This window comes from Centrocercus urophasianus, unplaced genomic scaffold (genome assembly GCF_019232065.1).
Source record: "Centrocercus urophasianus isolate 14NV4802_14NV808 unplaced genomic scaffold, USGS_Curo_1.0 seq_34, whole genome shotgun sequence".
NCBI classification, from domain to species: domain Eukaryota; kingdom Metazoa; phylum Chordata; class Aves; order Galliformes; family Phasianidae; genus Centrocercus; species Centrocercus urophasianus.
Genome location: NW_024884911.1, coordinates 2,948,740 through 2,974,975, shown reverse-complemented (window position 1 = coordinate 2,974,975; position 26,236 = coordinate 2,948,740). Strand labels below are relative to the sequence as shown.

The 26,236-nt window shown below is 39.9% G+C and overlaps 1 protein-coding gene across 3 annotated transcripts in view; it reads left to right on the top strand.

The window, feature by feature from the left end:
• The window catches only part of CDK5RAP2 (CDK5 regulatory subunit associated protein 2), a 72,549-nt gene extending 48,536 nt beyond the window's left edge, over positions 1-24,013 (top strand). For 2 of the 3 annotated variants that reach the window (XM_042830648.1, XM_042830647.1), the window contains 14 exons: positions 1,035-1,629; positions 3,461-3,693; positions 5,243-5,291; positions 6,248-6,435; positions 7,582-7,707; positions 11,897-12,013; positions 13,392-13,581; positions 13,797-13,918; positions 14,997-15,242; positions 16,150-16,233; positions 16,331-16,578; positions 18,626-18,772; positions 20,237-20,375; positions 22,417-24,013. In XM_042830648.1, coding sequence (XP_042686582.1) covers positions 1,035-1,629; positions 3,461-3,693; positions 5,243-5,291; positions 6,248-6,435; positions 7,582-7,707; positions 11,897-12,013; positions 13,392-13,581; positions 13,797-13,918; positions 14,997-15,242; positions 16,150-16,233; positions 16,331-16,578; positions 18,626-18,772; positions 20,237-20,375; positions 22,417-22,622 — 2,690 coding nt within the window. In that variant the 3' untranslated portion in view covers positions 22,623-24,013. The remainder of the gene's footprint in view (positions 1-1,034; positions 1,630-3,460; positions 3,694-5,242; positions 5,292-6,247; positions 6,436-7,581; positions 7,708-11,896; positions 12,014-13,391; positions 13,582-13,796; positions 13,919-14,996; positions 15,243-16,149; positions 16,234-16,330; positions 16,579-18,625; positions 18,773-20,236; positions 20,376-22,416) is intronic. The other variant, XM_042830649.1, reaches the window with a different exon arrangement.
• The last annotated feature ends 2,223 nt before the right edge of the window (positions 24,014-26,236 follow it).

Sequence of the window (26,236 nt, the reverse complement as noted above, 5' to 3'; positions counted from 1 at the left end):
CCCCCCCCCCCCCCTCTTTTTAGGTTATTTTGTTCTTATTATCTCATCCTTCTGCTTGACCTAAGACTTCACATACAGCTGTCCCCTCAAACATACTATCCTGAGTCAGATTTCGGGCATTCACATTCATTCTCCATGAAAAGGGATTTGAAACTCTTCAGACTTACTCAACATCAGTGAATGACTCCCAAAAGGGAGTTTCTAAGTAGTTAAGATCTTTTGCAGAATTAATAGAATGGGAGATTTTAATTTATTGGTAACCAGAAAATACCATTTTCTTTGATACTTACAGCCCTCAGCACACGCAGAACTATTAACACAGAGCATATGTAGCAATATATATAACTTTTATTGCTTTGAGTCTGCGTTGATTTCATTACTTAGAGTGGCAAAGACAACCAAGAGATGTGCTGTGAATGCCAAATCAGTGCTGGTAAAACCTTTCGCAGTGAACGTTTTAATGAATTTTGTTTTGAGCACATTTTAAAAAAGATGTTATTAAAGACTCTTTTTTCAAATTTTATTGTTTTGTTAATAGTCTTTTTAAAATTCCAGCAACTTTTTGCTCCAAATGGTTTTACATAGATTTTGAAGTGAGAAGAAACAGAATATATAATTAGAAGTTTTAGAAAGACACATTTAAGGTCATGCAGTCAGCTTTTAAACATCACTGCCTTATGTCTGAAGTTATCATCCCTTTGGCTGGAAAGAAGTGGGCATCGCCAGTGTCTCTGATTCAGAAGTGAATGTACCAAAAGTACTCTTCAGTCTTTTGGGAAAAGAAAGTGGATTTATTTTCAGTACTGGTTATTTGACAGCTGATAAGGAGTTTGCAGTATTTGATGTTCAAGTTGAATTAATGGGCAAATCACAGAAAGGGGTGAAAGGGCCAAAACAAGTGTGGTGCAGTTCGTAATTATTCTGCATTTTTATTCAGTCATTATAGAAGTAAATGAATTCGTTCTAGTGCTGTTAAGAACAGAATGTTAGATAAATAAATATTAATATTCACACACGAGCCTCCTGTTTTTCAGAAATGGAAAATCATCATGACATTAGCGATGTGAATATCCAGCATTCATTAAAAGAAATAAATGAAGAGCTTTATTCAGTGGAACATGAGGACACTGACTCAGCCACAGCACATTCAGGTTCCAAGTGTCTTCGTTCTCTCAAATCGAGTGTAACAAGCACAGATGCACTTGATGACTGCGAAGTCGTAGATGATACAGAAGAACTGAAACAAAGAATTAAGAGTATGCAGTCTGAACTTGAAAAGTACAAAATGTTCGTATTTCATTTACAGACCTCTGACCAGCTTTTATTGAGTGGTATTTCCAGTGCAGTGCTGAGTGATGCAGCTTTGCCTGGGGCAGGACGTTTTGTACAAGATACAGCTATGCAGGAAATCAAACCATTTCCTGGTTTACATCAGCTGAAGGATTGTGAGATTCACACCGAAAATAGGAATTCACAGTCTTCAAAAGCACAAACCTTGTGGCCAGCACAAAACTTTAAGGAAATACTCTCAGCTAATGAGACAGACCTCAAAAAAGAGCTGGTTGCAGATATGCATCCTGATGACGTGTACAGTCTTCAAAACAAACTGAGAGACACATCACCATCCAAGTGAGTAAAGTTGTTACTGCTTCAGGTTCCTTTTTCTAAACAGCACTGCCAAGTGATAGATTTTATTCACATACAACTCTGTTGCACTAAATGATGAATTTTACTAATATAATATAAAAGAACTGGAGCATTTAATTAAGAGATGTCTTGAAGTACAAATTACTATATTTCTTAGTGCAGAACTACTGAAAAACTCGTACTGCCTGCAGTAGGGATGCTATGGATCTCTTTCCACACCTCAGGCCCACAGCTCTGCAGTGAAATATCCTCTCCTGAGCAAACTCAAATATCCTTGGTTACTCTATGAGGTGGGATGACCTTACATCACTCAGAGGTTGTTTCTGTCCGTTGACGTGTATAAGGAAATGGAAGGTCCCACTAAGCTACAGACATTTCCCTGGGAAGCTGGCTGACATGTTCATACAAACCCTCTGTTTGTGTGACCACACTTTATGTGTAAAATAAGAATTTGAGACTAGTTATAATTTATTTTGCAGTTGTGTGCTGTAGTGCCTTCTTTGAAGGATGTAGAAGTATATGTATGTTGAAATTAATGAATGAAATTTTATGGCATAAACTTGTAAGCTAGAAAATCATTTATGGGAGGCTGGGAAGTATCAGTCCTATTTTTCATATGGAAGGACTAGGGGCAGCATCTCTGATAGCATATATAGAAATCACAGACATAAAATGTGGGCTCATAAGACCCAACCTTTTTTTTTCCCCTGACTGTAGTGTCATTAATTTCTTGAGGGCTGATTGAATAACAGGAAGCATTACAAGGAAAGGTATTCATCCTGTTGGCTTTCTTTGGAATGCTTGGGTAGAAATATTTGGAGACAGCGAGCAACCAGCAACATGGACAATTGTTTATCTTCTAGTGTTACTGTCACAAAATAAATTCTTACTACATAGCATGTATAAATTTACATTCCTTGAAAGTGCACCTCTTTCATATTACAAAGGGAGATGTAACTGTGTGAATTAAGGAATGGGAAGGTGTGGAGCTCTGTGAGGTTTTTATGGCCACTGTGTAGAACAACGACACGAGTCACAAACGACAGACCCCAAAATGAATTATGTGTCTCTCCCTATACAAATGACAATAAAAATGCCATAACAACCCACACCATCATAAATTTTGTTTATGCCCTCTATTCTTTGACTCCCTGCATTTTTTCAGATCCGCTGATGTTTGATTCCATAAAAGGGAGTGCATCTGTGCTACAGATAGTTGCAATATAAAGGAGATGTCTACATTCACAAGTGCAGAATAAATTCAACTGTTCTGAACTGATATGTAGACCCTAGCTTGTGGAGAAGAGTTTGAACACTGCAGTGGTTGCCATGGTCGTGTCTTTGGTAATAAGCATGCAGAGATGTGTAGAATTCATCAAGCTGGGTGAAAGTCAAATGTGCTCCTGGTGGCCAGTATAGAAAGTTTGCATGCTGAGTAAAAAACAATAATAATAACAGGAAAAAATAAGTGTATTCTTTAACATTCTGTTAGTGTATTCTGTCTTATTTATTTTGGCACCTTCGATGCAATCTGTGTTACTTTCAGGCAGACAATCCAGTTCATTGTAGTTTCTGCACATCTTAAAAATGAAGCAGTTAAGTGAGGGACAATAACCACCAGTTATGCCCACAGATACAAAACTCAGCACTTAGAGACAAAGCGTTTGTCACTGTGGCCATAAAAGCATTTTAAAAGAAAATCGAGTCCCATAAAATTATAGCTTAGAAATATAAATTTAATTCACTTTTTATTTATATTTAAATGTTATTTACGGTCAGAAAATTACTTTCAAAGATAATTTCATTTCCTCAGATATGATTCATTAGTTCGTTCACAAGCTCAAGAGCTTTCCATTCAACACCACCAAATTAAGGAGATCCGCTGTGGCTGTGTCACTTACCATCAGCATCTGACGAGCCTTATTAAGGCTTTTGAGGAACTGCTTCAAGCCAGTGATGTGGATTATTACGTTGCTGAAGGCTTCCGTGAGCAGCTGAATCAAAGTGTGCTGTTGTTTGAAAAGCTGGAAAGGAAACTCCTGTATGGTAAGTAGCAAAGCTTTGTGCTTGTTTGAAGTGCGTTCGTGTAGAGTTTTGTGTCTGTGGAAATGAAACCCTTGCTTTCTCATGGTTGCTTCTGGATGTGTTATGCGATGGACTGGCTTGGAAGATCCAAAAAGACTGGGCTTTACCTTTGCAGTTGCCCTCTGTATTGGCACCTTCCATTTCCATTTTGAGTTGTCTTAGAGGATTTTAAACTGCTCAAAACCCAGTCGTTATGGTTTATTAAAGTTTTAATTTCAGTCCTGTGATTGCAACTGGTGCTGTTTGTGACCCAGCTGGTAGAGCTTCTGCAGATGTCAGCTGCAAAACGGACATCTTCAGCCAAGCACTTGAATTGCCCTAAAAAAAGGGACCTAGACCCCCTGTGTCTTTCTGACATTGCTTCTGGAAGATCCCTTTGTTTGGAAATGTTCAGCTCCCAGCCCTGCAATGATTTGTATTCTGTCTTTCTTTAAAGATAGTTGCAGCATTTTGCTGTTTGTGATGGCTCATGGAAGGGAGCTGTATATGAGGAAAAGGCATTAACGGGCAGTGTGTCATAGCAGTGTAATAAAAGATTGAGTGTCTTCAGTGATTTTGGTGGCAACAGAGATTCCTTGCATTAAAAATAGGAAGAGTGTGCAGTGAATAAACATTAAATGTCTTAAAAAAAAAAAAAACAAAACCAAACCAAAAAAAACCACCAAGCCAACAGATGGTATCCTATATACTATGAAAAGCCACTGACAACTGAGACAATTCAATGTATCTAACACAATGCTATTGCACTGAATCACACTGTAAAATAAAATGATGTTTGTAGGGCGATAAAGAACATCCAGCTTACTAGGAACTGACTGTAAAGAAGGTGCATAAACAGCCGTCTGTCTCTGCATTTCCATCCTAACCTTCAGTTCATTCCCCTGAAATCTGAGCTGTGCAACTCTTGCCTGCCACTTTTGCTTAATTGCACAAAAATTTTGCACTGTGCTGAGCCAAGGTGACACGACACAATTCTTATTTCCTAATTCAAATTAGTGTCTGAGCCCAGGTCTGTAGCACTGAGTTGTGTGTGTGCTTACACACTGTGCCACTGAGAGTACTGCAGGCAGAGCCCTGTGTGTGCTCCTTTATTAAGGACAGCTTGTTAGCTTGGCTCCAGATGGCCAACATCCAAGTAAGCTGGAATGGTTCTTGTGCAATTTTTATTGAAGTAGCAGTGGCAGTAGTAGTGCCCCTAATCCTTTTGTCATGTAGCAGGATATTTCATCTCAGTCTGCTAACTAAAACACTAAAATCTGTGTAAAATCTGGCACATATGTTGCTCAGTCCTTCCTTGGTCATTTTTTTGAACTCAAAGAAACTTTTGTTGCTGTGTTATAAGTAGTTTTTCTCACGTACATATTTGACATGAATGCACAGCGTGTTGAGAATCCACTGGCTTCTCTAAATTCTCATTAATTTACCAGTCTGTGTTTGAATAGCTTGAAATGGAGGGGAAGCAAAAATTATTCTCAGTCTCTCTCTTTAATCAGATGCTTTTGCTTTGCAGGAGAGTCAGTAGGTGCAGAAGTTACCATACTTTATGAATTAGCTCAAAGGTAAGAGTGCAACTCAGTGTTATTTAAGTGTATTGTTGTTTGACAAGTTGGTAAGGATGCTCCATGTTTTGCAGCCCAACCTTACTGTCTTACTTTTTGGAGGGGACTTTTTTTATGCTGCCTGTTTCAGTAATATACATTTTGTTAGTAAAATATTCACAGAAAACAAGCTTAGTTTTTTTTTCTCTACTCAGCAAATCATGGAATCATTTGGAAGGGATCATTAAAGGTCCACCTTCCTGCATTGAGCAGAGACAATCTGCATCTTGGTCAGGGTGCTCAGAGCCTGGTCTGGCCTCACCTTGAATGTCTCCAGGGACAGGGCGTCCACCACCAACCTCTGCCAGTGTTTCACCAATGCATGGTTTAATTACTGAGGCAAACCATCGTGTTGCCAGGTTTTCCCTTTCACAAAGAAACAAAATGTTCGCTGTTGTGCTGTAAGACGCCACTGTGTGTATTTAGGTATTATCCTAATTGCAGCTGCTAGAAAGGGTAGCTTTTCTGGTTGTGTGATCTTGGTGCACCAGTATACAGTTCTGTTGTACTTCACTGTCAAAACGCCATTCTGCTGAAGAAAGCAGCATGAGGGTGAAGGTGAAGAGAGCAGGTGTTGGCTGCATATGTTGGGTTTCTGCCAGCCTGGGGTTCTTTTGTGCTACAGAAGTCCTCAGCTTCCTATTGAAGGCAGTTTGAGGTCCCCTTAGCACAGAGGTGATCACCTTGTGCTGCAGTGTGAACACTGGGCTTCAGATTCATTGGTTGTTCCTGCTGACTTCAGTGAGGTTTGGATTTCAATCTTGATACATGCAGCTAACATAGTGCTCTGTAATGTTTAGTCACCTAAAATCACTTGCTTTGCCTTTGTCCTGTAAACATGATACCATGCTGTCTTTCCTGCTCCCAAAATAATAGAATAACTCTTACATTTTAAAACATGTTGCCTGTCTCAAAAGGGAAAATGAGAAGAATGCCACGATGTATGAGGAGCTTAAGGATGAATCACCTGTACCATCTGCTCTTCATAGCCTGTCTGATTTTGATTTGTCAGAGAAGTCATCTCTCGGATCACCAGAGCCCAGACATGACCTAGGAGAAGGACAGCATGCCACACTGGCACTTCTGCCAAGCAAATTTCCCCCAGGTAACAATCTTCCCAACGAAGATATTGGGGAAACTGCGATAAATAAGACACGAGGGAACTAATTAAGAAATAATGAAGAATGTTTGTCTGCTCCAGCTTTCCAGTATCTTGCATAATCATTGCAATTTCAGTAATAAGGCACACAGAGATGACAACGATTTGAACTACCTCCTGTTTGAAACAAAATTAACTACGATATTTTGTCTTTGTTGTTTTAGACTATCATCTTTTACGGTACTCCAGACGGTCTTTAAATAGACAAGTTATGAGGGGAAATAGACAATTGTCAAGAGATTATTGCACTGTAAAAGAAAGATTTTCTAGTTTTATAAAAGCCAGTGTTGTGTTTCCTTGAGAATTGTAAGTGCTGCATAATTAATAAGCAGTGTCATGTTTGACCTGGATAGTTTCACTAAGCATGAGCGGTGCTGGCAGCAGTTTGTTACAGGCAGCAATGAAAATTTAATAGCTGAGATAGCACGTCGTGTGCAGGAGAAAAAATTGCAGAGTAAACCAGGAGTGTATGACATGGATAAACTGGCAAATAAGATAGTGACAGCTAAAACAGATAAGTTCCTGGGTAACGCTGAAACTTACAGCCAGTGGAAGAAGAATTGTAGAATGGCAAAGCAAGAAGGAACAGGTATGGTAATGAAACTTGATAGAGCAGATTTATTTATTAAGGTATGCATTGTGTGAGCCAAAGTCAAATTTATATCTGAATTACTCCAGTAGGCTTCCTATTGTTACAAGGAAGAATGTGTACTCTTAGTGTGTTTAGTCTGAATGTTTGGCTGTATTGCAGAGCTTTGGATTCATGTCTGAATGTAGGCAGTGTTCTAACTAGATGTTATTTCCATCTGCTACAGTTTTTTTAGGAAGATGATGTTTAAAAAGCCTGAAAACTGGACCATTGTTAACATTTAGAGTAGTTCTCAGGACATGTGTGGTTTGGGCCCAAATGGAGAAATGCCTGTTGTGGACACAGTTACTTAGTGTGTAACATTTTGAATGGTTGTGTGTCCTAACACACATTAGATTTGACAGGAGTGCTCAGTGGAGAGGGTTACAGTCATTTACTCTAAATAAGAAGTGGTCCAAATAAGAATTTCTTGTAAGTAAGAAGTGATTTCTTGGTTCATGCAGAGTTATTAATGGAGTATCTGAATGAAATTCGAATCCTGAGACAACGTTTAGAATACTCCATAAAAAACAATGAGAGACTGAGGAAGCAGCTTGAGAGGCAAGTAAGAGACAAAGAGCTAGATCAAGGTAAGAATTTATCTGCTGATAACTTAAATCCACCTCTTCTGCCTGAAGCCTGAGGGAACAAATGCCTAATCCTAACCTTAACTCCATTCCTTGAAGCAATACAGATGCACAGAGCTTCTGTGGGATGCGGATACACCACAGAGCCTACAGTTGCAAGTGTTGCTAAGAGAACAGGACCGAAGTGCTACCAGGTTGTTTTAAGCCATTTGATGTTACTGTGGTTGAATTTCACCCAGAAAATTGAATGACCTTCTAGTTCTGTTATCCGAGAACAGCCCGCTTCCTTTTGCCTTTAGGACATCATTATTGTTATAATGGTCTTGGATGTTAGGATGTCACCCTCTTAATCCTCTGCCACGTCCAGCCGGGGGCAGTTGCAGGTGAGGAAGCCAATTTTAACAACATAATTTCAGTTGGGCCCAAGCCCAGTATGAAAAGAGGAGGCTATTTGTACTAAATTACATTGCTGCTATTGATATGAAGGAAGAATGCTGTGGAATTAGCTCTCATACTTCTCCTCCCTGTGTACTCAGGGTGGTGAGTGCTCCAAGTACAGCACTGCTGGAGGTGCCTTCTGTGCAGCTCTATGACTGCCTCTGAAGCCAGGTTTGTGTACATAAGGGAAAAATAGCCACAGTAGAGCACAGAGCCTGGGCCTTGTTCAGCCTGTCACTTGAAGTGATTTCTATGATAAATGTGTTCTACACAAAATGACATTGTGAGTTTTTAATGAGAAGTACCTGTCAAACCGATGGAAATTTTAACATAGAGTGGGTTTTCATTCCAAACTCTAATATAAAGCAGTGGATGAAAAAGACTAAAAATAAACATGCAAATTCAGAATTACTGTACTCTCTTGGTAGTATTCGGCACCTCTGAAAACTCAGCTCAGTGGTGCATGTAAAACTTGTCATGAGATGGTGGCCAGGCTCCCACTCAGGACCATTTCCTAGCACCTTTCAAGCACACAGCACCAGACATACCTTCCCACATTTTGCACTTTTCTTGTTCTCCTTCCCAAGTTTTTCCCTATAGGACAATTGATTAATATGTAATATTACTCAGAGTGGAAGCAGGCAATGAATACATCTATGCTCTTCTCTTAACTCAGTTTCACTAATATTGACATTAGATTCATTATGTTTTACATCATCCCCGTGATCCGTTTCTGTTGTTGTTTAAATGGATACTGGCTACAAATGGCAGTGTGCTTTCAGGAATAATTTACTCTGCTGGAATGGTGTATAAAAAAAGCATCCATTTCATACATGAAGTATTTACAGTGCTGGAAAGGCACACCGTTCTCTTGAAATAACCACACTGAAACACTTCCAGCTCTGTTACGGCTTCATAAAGATTCTGGCAAGGGCATCCATTAATGCAGTGAAAGTATATTTTCTTTATAAACTGTCTTATGCTTTCTGTCTGTCTTCTTGTTGCCTTGGTGCACCTAGCAATGCATGGAGGAAAATCTTCAAAAAGAAAAGAAAAAACAACTGTGTGTTACAGCTGTTCCTTTTTGTTATGGTGTTCTTTCTGCTCTTCCTTATTCTCTCAGTTCTGAAGATCTCTTTCATGTTCTCAGATATCTTCTCTTCGAGTAATGATGCTACTTATTTTCATAATAGATGGGTTTTGTTCGTGGGGTTTTGTTATTTTATGTTTTAACTTTCAGTGTAAAAACAGGTTCCCAAGTGGAGCTGAAGGGGATTTTAGCTTTGAGTCATAATCTTCAAAGCAGTTTTTTCAGTTTTAACTTAATATCCTTACTCTGTTTTCTTTTAAAAATCGAAACCAAGTTGTAACAGAACTTAATTGCTGATGAGAGCCTCTTAAATTTGTTTGATATTGAGTTGTGTGTTCAAAGAAATTTAACACACAGAATTTTTCTTGACTATTTGGTAGATATTGCATCTATGCATGCACACACACCTGCCTGCTTTTTTTGCCATGCTATTTTTAATAAGTTGATTTTCAAAGCATTTGAGTGCCTCTGGGCTTCCACCATTCTATAAGTGATACAAGGTGCTGGTAATGACTACATCATTACTACAGAGCTGAGATTTGCAGTGCAGGTAGAACTGAAATAATTGCTTCAATCATTTCAAATGTTAGGCATCAAAATAAAATCAAAGGTTTAATTTTGAGTTTCCTATGTTTCAAATGTTAATAACAGCAGTTAACATTAAAAGGGGTTTTTGTTTCCTTTTTTTTAACCCATAAGCAACTAATGTCTGTCCTCAGCCTTCAGCTTTGTTTTGCCTTTATTTTGCTTTCATTGGGAGTGCTTCTTCCCTTCCTCTTTGCTGTGATGTTCTGTAGTGCCTGTCTTTCAGCCAGTGCTTCTTTGAAACCTTCAAGGTATGCTTTCTTAGTGCTCACACGTAGTGCTCAGCACATAACATAATGAAAACTCAAGTGTAGCCCAATTGCAGGCCCTGATGCTTCACTGTACTCTGGCTGGATGGACCTTTGCATCTATGGAGAGCATAATTGATGTCAGCAGGGCTCTGCACAGAAGTAGTAGTCTCAGTAGTAGGTCAAATTGCAGGATTGTGGCCTTATTACCACTGGCTCTGCATTATCCCTTATTATGTAAGATAACTAATAGTTATATTCTAAAGCTTTTCGGTCGGATTGTGATAGCATAACTTTTCAGATGGGATAAAGCTGGGTGATGGGCAATAAATTAAATTAGAATCAAGATGAGACCATCAAGGTTTGCTACTTGAAGTTGAATTGCTTTGTTAAAATCTGAAAGGAAAAAGCCTTTTGAGTTCACGTAGCTACCTCAACTCTTTAACATATAGATAGTAAAATGCCATTAGTGCTGAGCTTCTAGAGCCTGTGAGTCTTTCAGTAATGACAAGAGGTGCATATCATGGCACACTACATCGCAGTTAGGTAGTTGGTAAAAGCTTCAGTTGGGATTACAATAAAATGAGATTATTCAGAGGAAGTGCAGCACATCCAGTTGAATTGAATTGCCAGAGCTGAAAGGCATCCTCCTCATACATTCCACTAATTTTTCTGCCAGCTGGTTATTTCTCTATTAACCAAACAGTTGACACTCATGCAGTTATCTCGAGCACTAAAGCATAGTAGATGCTGGGATAACCAATCAACTGAAAAATAGTTTTAATGGTAATGTTAATTCCAGTGGGTTCTGAAGTGCTTTACTGACTAGAAATAGGTTATAAAGGGCAATAACAGTTACTTGACTTGTGTTTGCAAGGCAGCTGCCTTGAGAATGGAATATGGCAGTTTTCAAGGTGTACTGTACACATCAATGTGGGATGAGTAGTGTAAATGCAGTACGTTGTGAGGATTACTTAGGCTGGAGTTTACCTGATGTGGATACAACAGGATTCAACACTCACATCCATGTGAGACCTTCAGAGTAGGATTCACCAACCCTGAGTTTCTAGCAGTCAGACATTAAAATCCAGTCACACACAGCTCCACTTGGAGGCACTGGCAAGAAGTTCCTCCCTTTGGAGGACAGTGCATTTCCTCCCCAGAGGGACGTGCAGAGGATGTGTCCCTCTCTGGGGGTTCCTGTGCCTCCCCATAACCACTGATGGAAGCCCAAGGTGATCAACACAGGCTCAGCTATATAAACCTTAAATATCTGAAATAAAGAGGTATGAGACTTCATCCCTAGCATCATAAATTATAACTGGAGGGAAAGATGGTGACTCCACGCTTACAGTCTGGACTGAAATGGCATCATGTATATTAACATCACATTACTTCCTTCATTAGCCATTGTTAATTAATTTGTAAAAGCTAGCCGTCTCTGCAATGGTTTGTATGAACAGAGCAATACAGAAATACAGGTAAACCTTGGTACAGTTTGCATTATTTTAAAATAGCAATGTCACAAAATACTGCTGCATTTTGTCCTGGTGCGTTCTTGGCTGATGGTTACAGACTAGCAGGGATAATTTTGCAATTTGGGTAATGGCTGCCCAGCAATGAGAGGTACTTGTGATGCAGAGCTTTAGGTTACTTGGCATTAACCTGAACTGTCTTTCAGCCTGTAAGGATAACCTTCAAAACACATAGGGGATAAATACCTTTCATAACATGTTTTTCTGCAATTTTAAAAATTGTTCTTGTCTGGAAAGTTTAATCTTTAATGACCTAGAGATGACTCATAAATCATCTTTTATGTACATATTTATAGGTTCTGCAAACAATTTTATCCATGGCTCAGAGCAGCATAATTCTCTCACTTCTGAAGTACATTTCCTGAGAAAGCAAAATCAAGTTCTGAATGCAATGCTGGCAAAAGGATCCAGAGGTAAAATGTAAAACTCTGCTTTACAGAAGTAGACTGCAACTCATTCCAAATCAGAAAACAAGGAAGTATTTACAGTCCATTAAATTACCTTCACCGTTCTTCCCACACCTGAAATTCCATGCTCAGCCATAAGCACTCACACTGGGGTTAACAATGATAAAAGTGAAGCAGTAATGCTCCTTTCTCTTTATTCGTAGCATTTTCCATTTGATGTGTGCTTTCATTTTTCCATTCTTCTTTTTATATACCATTCTTTTTATATGTCCTTTCCCCTCTTTCTTCTGTGCCTTTTATTCCCATTTTCATAATCCTTTTTTCCTGAAGCCCTCGTTTTGGTGCCTCTTACAGCTTACCATTGTGTTTAAAATGTACTGTTTGTTAAAATATTACAGCTTTTGTTTGTTTCTACATCTGACAATATGATCTGATAATACCAGTGTTTCTTTTTTATATTAAGAACTGTGATGAATAACGCATTGCTGCCCTTGAGTTTTAAAATAATATCCATGTCTCCAGAGCTGTGAGCTTCTTTTCCTTTTGTTCCTGGAGGAAAGCTGCCTACTTACCTCTTGCTTGCTTTCATCTTGGGTCCAATCTTAGCTTATCCTGTTAGCAGTGGAAGGCTGAAGGTGCTTGTTGTCAGCAGCACGTGGTATTACCATTTGCATGTGCTTTCAGCACGGCTACTGAAGGTGAAGGAATGATTTTCTAACTGTTGGGAGTTGGAATGACTCTGCCTTGTGTTACCTTGCCAAACCTGCCTCTTTCTTTTCTAATGCTGGTTCGCTTCGGGTGACTTAATGTCCCTGTGGAGTTCTCTGGCCGCAGCAGTCATTTGTCCCTACCAACAGTTCTTTGTCCTGGGGAATTGTTGTACCAAGGAAGGGAGGACAGCTGTGATAAAGTTGGCAGATGGATAAGACTGGGAAGGATAGGATGAAGGGATTTCTGTGGGACGAGATGGAATGGATGCGACTCTCAGAAGCGAGCCTATTATTTTTTTTTTCCTCCTAACAACTAAAAAAAGTTATTCTGGGAGGATTATCAAAGTTAATGTGCCTTCTTTGGGAAATTGCTGCTGCTAGTTTTTGAATGCTTTCCTTCTGATCAGTTCCAAGATGTGGGGCATTGGCAAAGGAGGCTGTACATAGGTTTTTATTGAGCCCTCCTAAAGAACCTCTTGCAAGTCTTGGGGATTAAATGTTGTATTTTCACAGGGAATATATACAGCAAAAAATCATTTAACAATTGGAAAAGTGAAATCCTAAAACTCACAAGAGCAGCTGCTATTTTCTGTCAGTCTCTAAGAGAGCTGATTCTGTTGAAAAGCTTTTAATGTGTTATAGGCAATACAAACACCACGTGTTTCTTCTTTCAGATAAACAAAAGGAAAATGAAAAGCTAAGAGAATCTCTTTCTAAAAAGAATGCAATCATTGAACGTCTTCACGAGGATTATGAACGCATCAAGAAAGAAAATGAAAGGTTGCAAAAACAAATTGGCAAAAAGGAGGACGAGACCAGATATCTGACCTGTGAAATTTACAGCAGTCGTAATGAATTAAACAGGTATAGATTCTGTCCACATTTAGACATGCATTTAGAGAAGAAAATTGTCAGCGTGATGTGGATGTGTTTAGCCATAGCCATTAACATTAATCAGGTTCATAGATACATTCAAAAGGCAACGGAGGAATTGTTGAGGAAGGAGGACTGGATTCTAGATTTTGAAATAAAGGGTAAGAATTCAACCATTAACTTAGTGATTTATTGGATCTTAACAGGTTGCAAACAGAAATGAATGTAAAGCAGCATCAGCTCTCCGAGAATGAGAAGTTACTGCAGTCGCTCCGGACTGAGATCAAAGTTTATGAAAAGCTGGAGGAAGCAAGGAGGAAGAGGACAGGTATAAACACAGTTATTTCTTTACCCTGGGCTCTTGCAGCCCATCTCTCCCTGGATATGATCTTGTCAGAGGACAGAAGGGCTCGGTCACTGCTGCTTTGGTTTTGCTTGGGTTTGCTTTCCAAAAGCAGAAGCAACAGCCTGATGATAAAATGTTGGTTTTTACTTGGGAAGTGTAGTTGCAAGGTGTGCTTATGCTCTGACCAGGCATGTTCAGGTTGCTTTCCACCTTTAATGGAAGATATGGCACCAAATAGGGGTAGCATGGTTAGGTAAAACAGCAGAATGCTGGTCAGTACAGCGTACAGGATCCAGCAAATGTCCCGCTGGAAGTTCTTGTGAAAGTCAGCTTTTCTCTTCTTCCAACATTAAGTAATATGCCCTGCTGTTACTGTATTTCATGCCTAACTACAGAACAGCCCTCTTGGTGTTAGACATTAAGCCACTGTTGGCTCAGGGATAGAAGTACATTTCCTTGCAGAACTGGTAATGTGATTAGAGAGCAGCAGCACCCACCTCATGCCACTGGAATCCTTTCCACTATCTGGAGAACAGTTTGATTTCAGCATCAGCAACACATGAAATTTTTGGTGTACCGACCCCCATCTATGAAAGATGAAGCCTTTTTTTTTTTTTTGTGATGTTCAGATTTGTTGCTGGTTGCCAGGTGATCACTGTTTTCTTTTTCTCTGCAGTGTGTAAAATTAAACTCCCAGTTGTCCTCTATTCCTCCTCTGTGCTCCAAGATTACCCATTACTTCTTTTTCCCCCAGACTGTGCTTTATTGCACTTCAAATTTTGTAAATCTTCCTCATTCTCTTACTATTATATTTTTGCTGTTGGTATGAGACTTATTAGCTTTTATGGACAAAGTACAAAATAATTTTCAGCTCTTCAGATCTTTTGAGAGTAAAAGCAATTAAGACATGCTTTGTCAAACCATTATCTCAGTGCCGTTTGTAGTTAATTCTTAATATTGAGGATAAAACTGGCTATAATTTACTTGTTCAGCATTCTGATAATGGCTGATATTATTTTAATTGTGAAAGATGTTAAGTGTTTCTTTCAAATCGTTTCAGATCCCAGATGTGATGCATCAGAAGAATTTCGAAAAGATCAGAATAATCCAGTTGACTTGCATGAACTACTGACTGAAATACAGAGTTTGCGAGTGCAGCTTGAAAGAAGCATAGAGACAAACAAGACTTTGCACGAAAAATTGGAGGAGCAGCTTTCAAAAGAAAAGAAGGAGGAAATGGGATCAGTGTCAGCTGTGAATATCAATTATCTTTTCAAACAATCTCAGCATTATGCAGGAATGAACGGTACTGTGCCACAAGTGCTTTGGTTACGCTGTAGAACCTGTTCCTTGTTTAAAGATGCTCTTAAAACTTTATTCAACACCGACTCTACAGTTTGGAAACTGCCCATCAGCCCTTCAGATCCCTTTCATGCTAGAGCAATTAGTGCACGGGGTGATGACATGCACACTGTGCTGTCTTATAGGCTCCAACTGTCACTTCTTTTTCATTCAAGAAAAGCATTTGCGGAAAATGTCTGGGATGGAAGGATGGCTGTGTTAAAGTGCCAGAAATTTTGCTTACTGGAGGGTTCTTATTTTAATGCAGACTTCTATAGCATTTGCTGTGGTTGACTCAGGAAGGATCAATAAGTTCACTAAATGGTCTTTGTATAAATCAGTTTTCCCCTTTATGCTTTTGGGAAATATTTTACCTTTATTTCAATCACTGTTAAGTGATACTGTTGCAGCACATCAGGGAAAATGTATTCTTATGGCTGCATTTCAGGTTATGGCCCCACTATGGATGAACAGGGCACAAAAATGGTCTGTCTTGCTGCTGAAGTGCTCTGCAGCTTTCCATACATACAGCCTAAAGTCTCCCTTCCCACTGCTTGTATAGGTATACAAGATCTGACCTTATGTATGATGTAGCTTTGGAGAGTGTCATCCTTATGGAGCTGATTAAAATATCTTCATCAGGCTATACTGTAGCCACATCTTGAGTTTGGGAGATATCTTCAACTCTGGGTAGATGCCAAAAATAATGAGTGTGGGTGAAGGATGGAAGGTGTTTGGCCTGAGTACAAGAAAATTCATTGTATTTCCCTACTTCTTGTAGAAAAGAGGAACAGAAGTTGACCCAGGGTGACTTTTTTAATGTGTGTTAACTTCTATTGATACGCTCTTCCTTATTCTCTTTTGATGTATAGAAAATCCTTGCAAATGCCCTGCTGCCAGCAGAAACACTTGTGAGCTGCAGAAGCACAGACACGGCTTTTCGCTGGCACAAACAGGTACATCCACAGGTACCCTGTATGTGCATGTTTGAAAGACGTCTCATGTCAACTATGTGTAAGGATAGAACAAATCTCTACTGCTTTTCTGTGCCAGGTACACACTCTGCCTCTAAAGATGACTTAGACTGCTGCAGTACCTCATCTTCTGGTACACCATGTACCCCTCGGCTCGTTCCTGGGCATCGGATGTGGGCAGACAAAAATGGGCGCCACGTCCTTGGTTTGATTGAGGATTACAATGCTCTCCGGAAACAGATTTCAGAAGGGCAAGAGGTTTTGGGAGAAATGGAGGTTACTTTAAGAGAGGTCGCCGGTACGAAGCTGCAGGAGCCTGGAATCAAGGTAAGCAGTGAAAGCTGGTAGAAAGTGCTGGATTTTGCCTAGCGATGCAAAATGTGTAGATTACAAAAACAACCAGGTTAATGGTGCAGCAGGCACTGTTAACTTCTTAACTCTGGTGGGATACCTCAGCCTTGGCTGTTGAAGTTGCATCTAGATGCAGGCTCCTGTTTGTGATTCTGTATTAATGGGGCTGTGGATAAGTTAGTTAATTCTGGTCCTTTAATAAGGTGTCTCACTTTACTTGAAATGAGGTGAGACTGCTTGCTTTTCCTATGGAAACTGGTAGTCATCACACTGGAAGTTACTGAAAAACAACAGCAAAACAGGTTCAACTGTAAAATGCTTTAGACAGGGCTTAAGCTATGGGTATGTGTCAGTAACCTAAGGATAATAATAATAAAGGAGATTTTGCTGTAATGGAGGCTTGGGATAATCCCAGGAAATGAGAGTTAGTTAAAAGTAATTTAATACACAGCTGACGACAGCCAGCTGGCTGGGTTCTCCACTTACCTGTACCCTGCCCTCCAGTAACACAAGTGATCCCATTACAGCAATGACTGATGTATGCTAACAAGGGTGGTTTCACACTGAGGAAGCTCTTATATATTTTTTCCACTTTCTGGTAGCAGGTGAATACTTCAGTAATATCAGCAGCTAATCCAGCAACTTGAATATCTCAGTAATGGGAAAGTCTTGACTTCTTAGACACAGTCAGTCTTTCTTTCTGCATCACATGTGACATAAAGATATCAAGGGGAAAAAAAGATCAGATATTTCAAGGTTTTCCCCTAGAATCAGGAGAGCAAGTGTTTGCTTACACTGATTTGTTCTTACTTAGTGTTAATAATATCTGGGTGCAGTTAACAGCCCAGTAGTGCATTCGGGATGGATGAGATAATTAAACCTACCTCCAAGTTTCAGCAAAAGGGAAAGAAAAATCTGTATGTGTCCATGGCAGTTAATAATGAACTGAGAAACTTAACCTGCAATAGGGGAGATTTGAAACAGAAGGTTGGAACAAGATGCTGGTGGTAGAAACAGTGAAACACTGTACTGGAGGCTGCTCACTGATACTGCTGAATCACTATTAGCAGAGATATTTCTAAGAACACTTCTATTTCCAAGTCGTAATTAGTAAAGCTGTTGAGAATGCAGCCTGCAACAACTCTGAAATTCTTTTTGTAGTATCACCTGCACACTCACAGTAGAAAGATGTGTGAATGACACTCAAGGGTCTCTGAAGTACCGTGTGTTTTCAGACGACCCAGTTAAGGTGCTAATAATGACTGAAGAAGAAATCTAAGTTTTTAACTTCTGTTGGTGTAAAGATAAAAGCAGTGAGGTTTCCTATCAGGCTTTACATCGTTGAAGTTTCAGACTACTTGGCAAATGGGATGCTTTGTATGACAGGAGGATTGCAATTCCGAGTCACTGTTCAGATGATACGTTGGATGGGGCACAAACCATAAATGCCTTTACTTCACTGCCCTCCCCCATTCTGTATCACTGCTGCTTTGGTAATCCATTTGCTCCCCTTGCATTCTTTCTCTCCTTTATTTCACATTTGTGCAATTTCTTCCATTTGATTTTCTTATCTGTCAGCAGAGGAAAACACTTTATGTGTGTTCTGATAGTTATTTTAGCATTAAATGGAACAGTTTAAAGGGTCTGCTAAGGAAGAAACATCTATATTGCTTAAATTGATGTCTGTAATCATTTGACTTTCAAATAATGTGACACAAAATGCAAATGGAGGAAGGCAAGAGTTGCCAACTGTTACCATGTGGCACAGCAAATCCAGTAAATGTAATCTATTATTAATCATGGTTATTGATGAGGAGATATCTCCTTCCTCCCTCAAATTCTGAGATAATGTGCAATTCAGCAGCCTGTCTAAACGAAGAAATGAGCTTTTTTGGCACACAATAGCTGTGTACATCATCTTCAATAGGAAACCTTATCAATGGAATTTATACCACTAATCAAGATTACATTTTCATCGTTCCTTAAAGGTAAAATGTAACATGTGTCTAATCCTACAATACAGGTACCAGACCAGGCATCGCTGCAAAGCTTTTCTGCAAGCACCAACACAGTGCAGCAGATTTTAGAAGAGGCTGCACGTTTATTGAAACTTCTCTGGAGAGTTTCCCTTCCAATGAAAGCAGCACACAGTTCTGCTCACGGCACTCAGGTATTGCTCTGTTTCATGTTGTTTGAGTTTTGCTGTCTGGAGCTGTTGCAGTGTGTCAAGGAGGACACACCAGTTAAGAACATGTCATCTGGGAAAATGGTTTGTAAATCCAACGTGGGTAGCCCAGTTTTTAGGTAGCTCTCATCTGAAGGCCATGGCTGAATGTGCACTGCCTTCCTGTGCTGATCATACTGCACAACTCAGCTGTTTATTTACCAGATTCCTTATATGCAGGTTTCATCTGCAGCCTTGCCGTGTGATATTTAGGCAAGCTAGGCAAACTGCAAACATTCCCTTTCAGTGAGAAAAGATTTGGACTCCCTGTTATAGAATTAAATTCAATTTGATTATATATATTCCAGTAACAACAGAAACTTCAGCAACTTTGATGTAATCTGAGCTACATTTTCGTTTTATGTTTTTGATGCCTAAGCTGTAAAATAGGATGCTTTCTTAAAAGTGTGACAAAACCCCGAGACAAGTTTTATAACATTTTAACTAAAAAGGATTGCACTATGCAAATGAATGAAAGTAAACCGAATGAGGAATGAATTATCTGTACTGTCATGATATCACCACTCAACAATAAACTGCTTCAAACTCTGGCTGTAAATCCATCTGAATTTTTTTTTTTTCCCTGAGCTTTTTTGTACGTATTTCTTAAAAGAAGCAGGAGATTGCTGAAGAGAATAGAACTTCAGGAAAGCTAACACTTGATATATCATTTTAATAACGTTTTTGTTGCGGTTTTCTGGCACTGTTATATGTGTTAAATCAGAAAAGCAGTATAAATCTTTCATGTCTCACTTCCATATGTGGGATATTGGAACACCTCCATTTTTATCCCTATGTGCACAGTATATGTGGGCAGCTGTATGTTGGCCTGGCTTGGGTGATCTGAGCACGGCACAGATACACACAGACAAAGGCTTTTTCTGTCTGTATGATTTAAACCCTGATCTGGATCAGTCAGAAAATCTGACCTCGTGTGTGAGAGATCTGAGTTTCTACTACAGTTCTTAATTAGAGTCTATTTAGAATTCTTTTTTAGACCTTCTTATCCAACACACTGAGATCTTACGATCATTAGAGTGCTTCTGATGTCTTAAATGCAGTATATGAAGGAATGCCTCCTAAAAGATACTGAGTGTTCACTGCCTTCTGTTTAGCCCCACAGGAGTAATCAGCTCTTCTAAAGAGCAAAGTGCTGGGGGAGAATTCCAGAAGGTACTATTATCTCACAGCACAACAAGACAAATGTATAAGCTTAACTTTACATGGAGAATCCAGATCAGTGCATTATTAGCAGACTGCATCAGGGCTACTTGCAGTCCTGTTTTACAGGGTGCCAACCATGACCTGCTTAGAATTGGTGGTTAAAAACTGAATCTAAAGTCTAAATGTTAACAGGGTATAAATAATTTCTGTACTGCTTTAATATATTATCATCATCTCTGGATGCAGGATGAAGGAATGAAAGCAGAAATACTTCGATTGCGGAAGAAACTGACTGAGCAAGAGAAGAAGTTACACAGCACAGTGAAACGCTTGCACTCTACAAACCAGCTGAAGGAAAACATGGAGAAAGTCATCATTGACCAGTGTAAGTGTATGCCTTACAATGGCTCTTCCTTTTTGTAATTCATGGCTTCCACTGAATTAGAGAAACAACAAAATGAAGGCTGTTGGGCTGTGCTGAATGGCATTCATTCTATCAGTAGTTAATCTAGAATGTAAAAGGCTCTGCATCATGCAAAGTTATTGTTTATTGTAACACTGAGTTCCTCAAGTCATTTATTTTGCCCTTATTTAACTCATTGTGTTATTTTGCTCCATAGCCTATAATTTGTATGTCTAAATTTCATATATCTCCTGCATACAGATTATTGTTGCTTTTTTACCACTTATGAGCTGGTTTTTGATCATCTCCTCCAGAAGTGCTGTACCAGATAACGTACAAGTTACTTACACAAAATCTAAAATTAGATTTTGTTTAGGTTTTTAGTAACTCAGTTTGGGATTTGTCATATAAACAAATCAAAGCTATTATTGTGTCTGTGGCACTAAAATCCCTCAGGAGAGATTAACTGATTTGCTTTGGTCAGTTCCTAGTTCCAGTGACGTGTCAGACAGACAGTGGGTAATTTCAGTAGAGCTGTGCAGGGTTTAAAACAGCAGAGATTGAACCTTATGGACACAGCCTCTCCTTCCATCCACACTTTCAGAGAGAAAACAGAGCATCTCCCTCTTATTTCACTCACTCCATTTCACACCCAGAATTAGATCCTAATCAAATGGAACCTGTGTATTCTGAAGCCGTACTGCGCAGTCCTGCCTGCCTCCCAGCAGCTTCACCATTAGTGTCACATACTCTCAATTCTCTTCATGTACTGAATTTAATATTTTTGATTTAGAAAAATCTAGTTTGCCAGGTGAAGTGAGTTTACTAGCAGAGCTCTTTATGAGCAAGGAGCACAGAAAGACTTAGATACAAGATTCTTTAAGTTTCATTGATTATGGGAATTATGGATGTCAAGTCACCTGTGCCTTAAAGAGCAATTTCAGAAATGTTTCCAAATTGCATCTGTGTACAAACAACAAAACTGGTGAATCATAGGCTGGAGTTTATGCTGATGCTTATATTTGTTTTGTTTTGCTAGTAAGCAACCACAGGCATTCCAGTGGGTGACCTTGCTTGGCTTCATTCTCTAAGTACCCTGCTAGCTGGTCACTCCACTGAGGATTTTCAGGTTTCTGTTATTTAGTTTAGCATTCCTAAATACATTAGAGTCAGAGACTGGAACATTCTTATGGCTCAGAGTCTTCTGTCTGCTTTCTCTGGGCAAGAGAATGTAATGCTTATAAACCTCATCTGAACCTCTGAACATGTAACAATGCAGTGCCAAATTGCAGCAATCCGCCAAGGGTATAATTATCTCATGACAGCTATACCCTTGGAGTTGTTGGGTTCTTATTATTGTAATGAAAAATCTTTATTATGGCTAAATTGTTTATTTTTGAGACTGGAATATTAAATTGGCACTTGTGAATGGTATTTTTCAGCAGTTATGGAGCTGACACAGATTAGAGAATCACATATTTAACCTGACATTTCTAAATATCAGTTTTGTTTAGAAGCATCCCCTCCTCCATTCACAGGTCTTGCTCTCTCCCTGCAGAGGCAAACTAGCTGAATGAGCAGAGAAAGCTTGGGCCACTTCAGAGCGAGCCACTGATGTGATTTCCCCCAAGCATATCTAGGTTGCTTTGTCCTTGAACTGCAGGAGGAGCTGGCTGACTTCTTTGCCATCCCTTGTCTTCCCAGCCCATCATCCCACATAACCTCTCCACTGCACCATTTTCTTCCTTCTCCCCCTAACCTCTGTTAGGTCATGCACCATCTCTCTTAAAATGAACAGAAAGCGTTCCTTTGATGCCTTGGATTGAGCCCAAACAGGGCTTTGGACAGAGGAACAGTTCTGGGTTTTGCTAAGTAAGAAAGCTGGAGTGGTGGTGATGGGGCTGTGTATGGTTGCCTGGCTGCTGCCCAACTCATAGATGTCAGTTTGTACATCATTTATTATTTGATTGTAAGACTTTGAGTGCAGTGCAGTGTCCTGTAATCATTGCCTCTTTGTTTCCAGTGGTTTTAACTCATGATGTCCTGAAGAAGGCTAGAGGAAACCTGGAAGTAAGTGAAGTGTCTGCTGCCCTTAATTCCTTGACATGCTCAGTAGAAATAGGCACTGCTATGCCAGTAGCATTTTGCAGAATTAGTCCAATTTGTTTTGGGTTTGCAATTGGAACAACATTAAGATCAAGTCTGGGTGACAGCAGGTTGCCACAATAAATATTCTGCACTACTTGATGTTTGAATTAAAGTTTCATGACTGGCCCTGCAAACATCTAAACCCTCTCTCTTTTCTGATACTTTTCCCCAGATTAATATTCAGATGTCTTTTTTCTTCTCCGATGATTTATTTTCATCAGCTCACAGTCCAATAAGCTGTCTGCTGAAGAAGTTCACAAAAGGCATCTTTATTTAAAGCCTGAGTGTGGGTTAACAACCGGTGCTTCTGTTTTCCTAAAATGCAGACCTGATAGGTGAAGCTTCTGCAAACAGCTCTTTGCTAATGCAGAGCATTAAATTACTTTGAGCGTTTAAGTATCCACTGTTTGGATTTGATTTCTCCCAGAAGGCTCTGACTTCACTCCCAGAAGGCTGTAATATACTTCTCCACTCCTAAATCGCATCCTTCTCCTCACACCATTCCATTCTCAATGGCTGTATGGTTCCCAGCCTGCCCTTAAATTTCTCTCTCTTTTTGTGAATCTTTTCTCTATTATCCTCATCATCAGCACATTCTGAGCACCTCCTTATGCAGCTCCTACACAGGCTCAGTCCTACCTGAGTTGGAGATGGAAGACATGAAGTCTTTCTGCTTACAGAAATCTCATCTTTCGTGGGTAGATCAGCTGAACACAGGATTTGCTGATTCTTTTGTGGGATGAGAGCTCAGGGATAGGGACTGGATCTGTGCAGTACAGCAGAACAGTATTAATTATTGCTTTTCTAACCAGGTCCCAGCAGCTGACAATCAAAAACCAGCTTCCTATTCCAGCAAAAAAAGGATTCTCTGAAGGAGAAAGGTCCACTAATAAAGACAGACCGTTCCTCTGCATGGTGGTTGCTTCTTTATGCCTTACTATTTATTGATGTTAAAAGAGCTGAAAGAATATTTTTATGGAACCAGCTGTGGGGAGGGAGAAGAGCAAAAAAAAATTGGTTTTTTGTAAATAACTTATTTAACATTTTCTGTAATGTAAAAGATGTTGGTTTTTAATATTTATTACAAAAACATGGTACTGGAGTTACTGAAAAAACCCAGATTTTTTTTAAAGCTGGCTCATTTGAGATTTTATATTGTGTTATACAGCTGTTTGTTGTTGTAGTCATACAGGTCCTGAAAGAATCAAGAGCACAATCCATCTTCCAGCCCTTTTCTCTACTGCTGAAATGACAGAACAGAGGTGAAAGAAGAATGGTTTTGCCAGCTGTCGTTGCTTTATAGTAACATAAATAATGTTCAGTATTTAAAAGCATTTAAATCTCATCTGGAAGATTCTCCTGGAAGCCACCTCCTGTGCTTCCTCACTGCCCTGTTAGGAAGTTAGATTGATGCTAGGTCTGAAAGTACTATATAGGGTCAGACCATTCAATTAAATTTTAACATAATCACAGATCTGTTTGCGTTGTTTTGTTTGAGACGGCAGAACTTCGAGCTCTTGTTGAGCAAAGAAGGCAAGGCTGGGCATCTTCGGTACGGGGGGCACAGAGCTCTGAGTCTGTCATCATGGAGCAAATGGAATGCAGCCCTTGCAGCTGTGTTTGCTCACATCACTGCTAAGTTCTCCCTTTGAGAGCCTGCTTTCAAGCAGCCACAATCAAAAGGCATTTTGCTGTTGGCAGAAGCATTGCGCTCCCTTCTGTACCCCTCAAATCCATACTAAGAGAACAGGACCTCACAGAAAGACCACAGCTTGACAGTTTTGAAATCCATTTTTCTGCTACAAACACTCCAAAACGTCCTAATTTTAAAGCTAATCACTTATTATTACTTTTAAAAGTGTTCTCATAGCAATATTTTGGCCAGGCAGCACCACACGTACGTGGTTGTGTTCCCTTCATCCTCTGTTGCCTTTTCCACAGCTCGGTCCAAGCTGCCCACATAGACTCTATGCAGGCAGTGGCACAGCATGAGCTGGGACATCATTTAGTTTAACCCTCACATAAGCACTGAAAGTGCTTGTTGGTTACAAAAACGTGGCGCAGTCCTGGAACAAAATGAATTTGGAGTTGATGATGCTGTGCAAGATAACTTACCCTCATCATCCACAGAGGTTGGCACGAGGTCTGGGATACCTCAGCACAGGGTTGGATTCTGTTGGGTCCTTCACGCTGCGCTCTGGAGAACAGGCAGGAGCAAGAGGCTTTCACTGGAAAATGAGTTTGTGCTCACTGAATGCTGGCTGTGCTCCCCACAAGGGTTGTGTGTGCTGGTGGGGTTTTATTAAAGGTAGAACAACAGCCACACGCTTTTGAGCTGCCTGATTTTCACAAAATCACAGCACTGGGTTTTCTCTGAAGCACAACAGTGAGATCCCAAGCTGGGCTGCTCCTTACCTGGGCTGCCCAAAGCTCTGTTCCTGCTCCTGGCTGCACAGTGCTCAACCTCTCCTTCTGAGATGCTCCGAAGCAAAACGTTGGACTGCAGCTGACAGCAGGGGGAGGCAAACTCATTTGTCTGGATTAAAGGAAAGATACAGGAAAAAAAGTGAAAAAGTTTATTTTTAACTTTGCAAATTGAAAAGTGAGGGGGGGAGGTAAGGAAAGAGCATGCAGTCAAACTTGCTCTTCAGTCTCTTCACACCTTATTGTCCTCACAGCTCACTAAGAACGTCAAGTTAATTTTACTAAGTAGCTAAATTATAGACACTCAGATGTAATCAGAATCTGCTATACATTTCAACTTTCAAAATTAATCATCCTACGTTTTTGAGTTATAACACCTGAAGGAAACAGCTGTACATCTATATATAGTGCAACCCCTCTCTTGGTCTTTGTGCAGCTTTTTTTCTTTTTCTTTTTTTTTCCCCTACACCATCTGTGATTAAATAATAAAAATTAAACATTTCCTTTTTTTCCTGAGCTGATTTGTCACTGACTCCTGCTGGTCCCTGCTGTGCCCAGCTCTGCTCCTGAGCCCCTTTGCCTTCCATCAGTCTGAATGGAGCTCTGGCAGGGCAGGGCAGGTGAGGCAGACAGGTTCCCTACTGGGAAGAAAAAAATGCTGGTGGATCATCAGCTCTTTAAAACGAGACAGTTCTATGAGATCAAAGCATTGCATCTCGACGAGGAGCGCCTCTCAAACGCGCTATTTACTGGGCCAGTTTAAAAACAATTAAGCTAAAAAAGCGTAGCAGATGGAGGGCTGCAGCAGACAAAGCTTATGGAGTGTTAAACTTTGTCCCCATTACACAGAATTAAGTTTTCCTGTAAAAATAATTACGGGGGAGAAAAATCAGCGGCGTAAGCAAATAGAATTAAAGGAGGGGCTCATTTACTTAGGGAGTTCCTGTCCGTGCTTCCATTTCATGTGCAAGGTGATTGGAAACAGCCGAGAAAAGCAAGAGAATGCTTTTTCTTTCTCCTTAAGCCCCTACAAGCAATGAGTGAAGGCGCTGCTGGTGTCACACAACATTCCTGCCACCAGCCCCCTGTCCTGCAGGCTGTGCCTGTAGCTGACATTACAGTCGCCAAAGCGAACAAACAGAAGCAATACCCCAAATCACGGCAGCTGGCTGTATTAAAAATAAATCAATGCTAATGCAGTCAAGCGTTTAAAAACAAAAGCACAGTAGAACAGTGGTATTTTAAACCGAAGCTGCGTTTTGGGGGGGGGG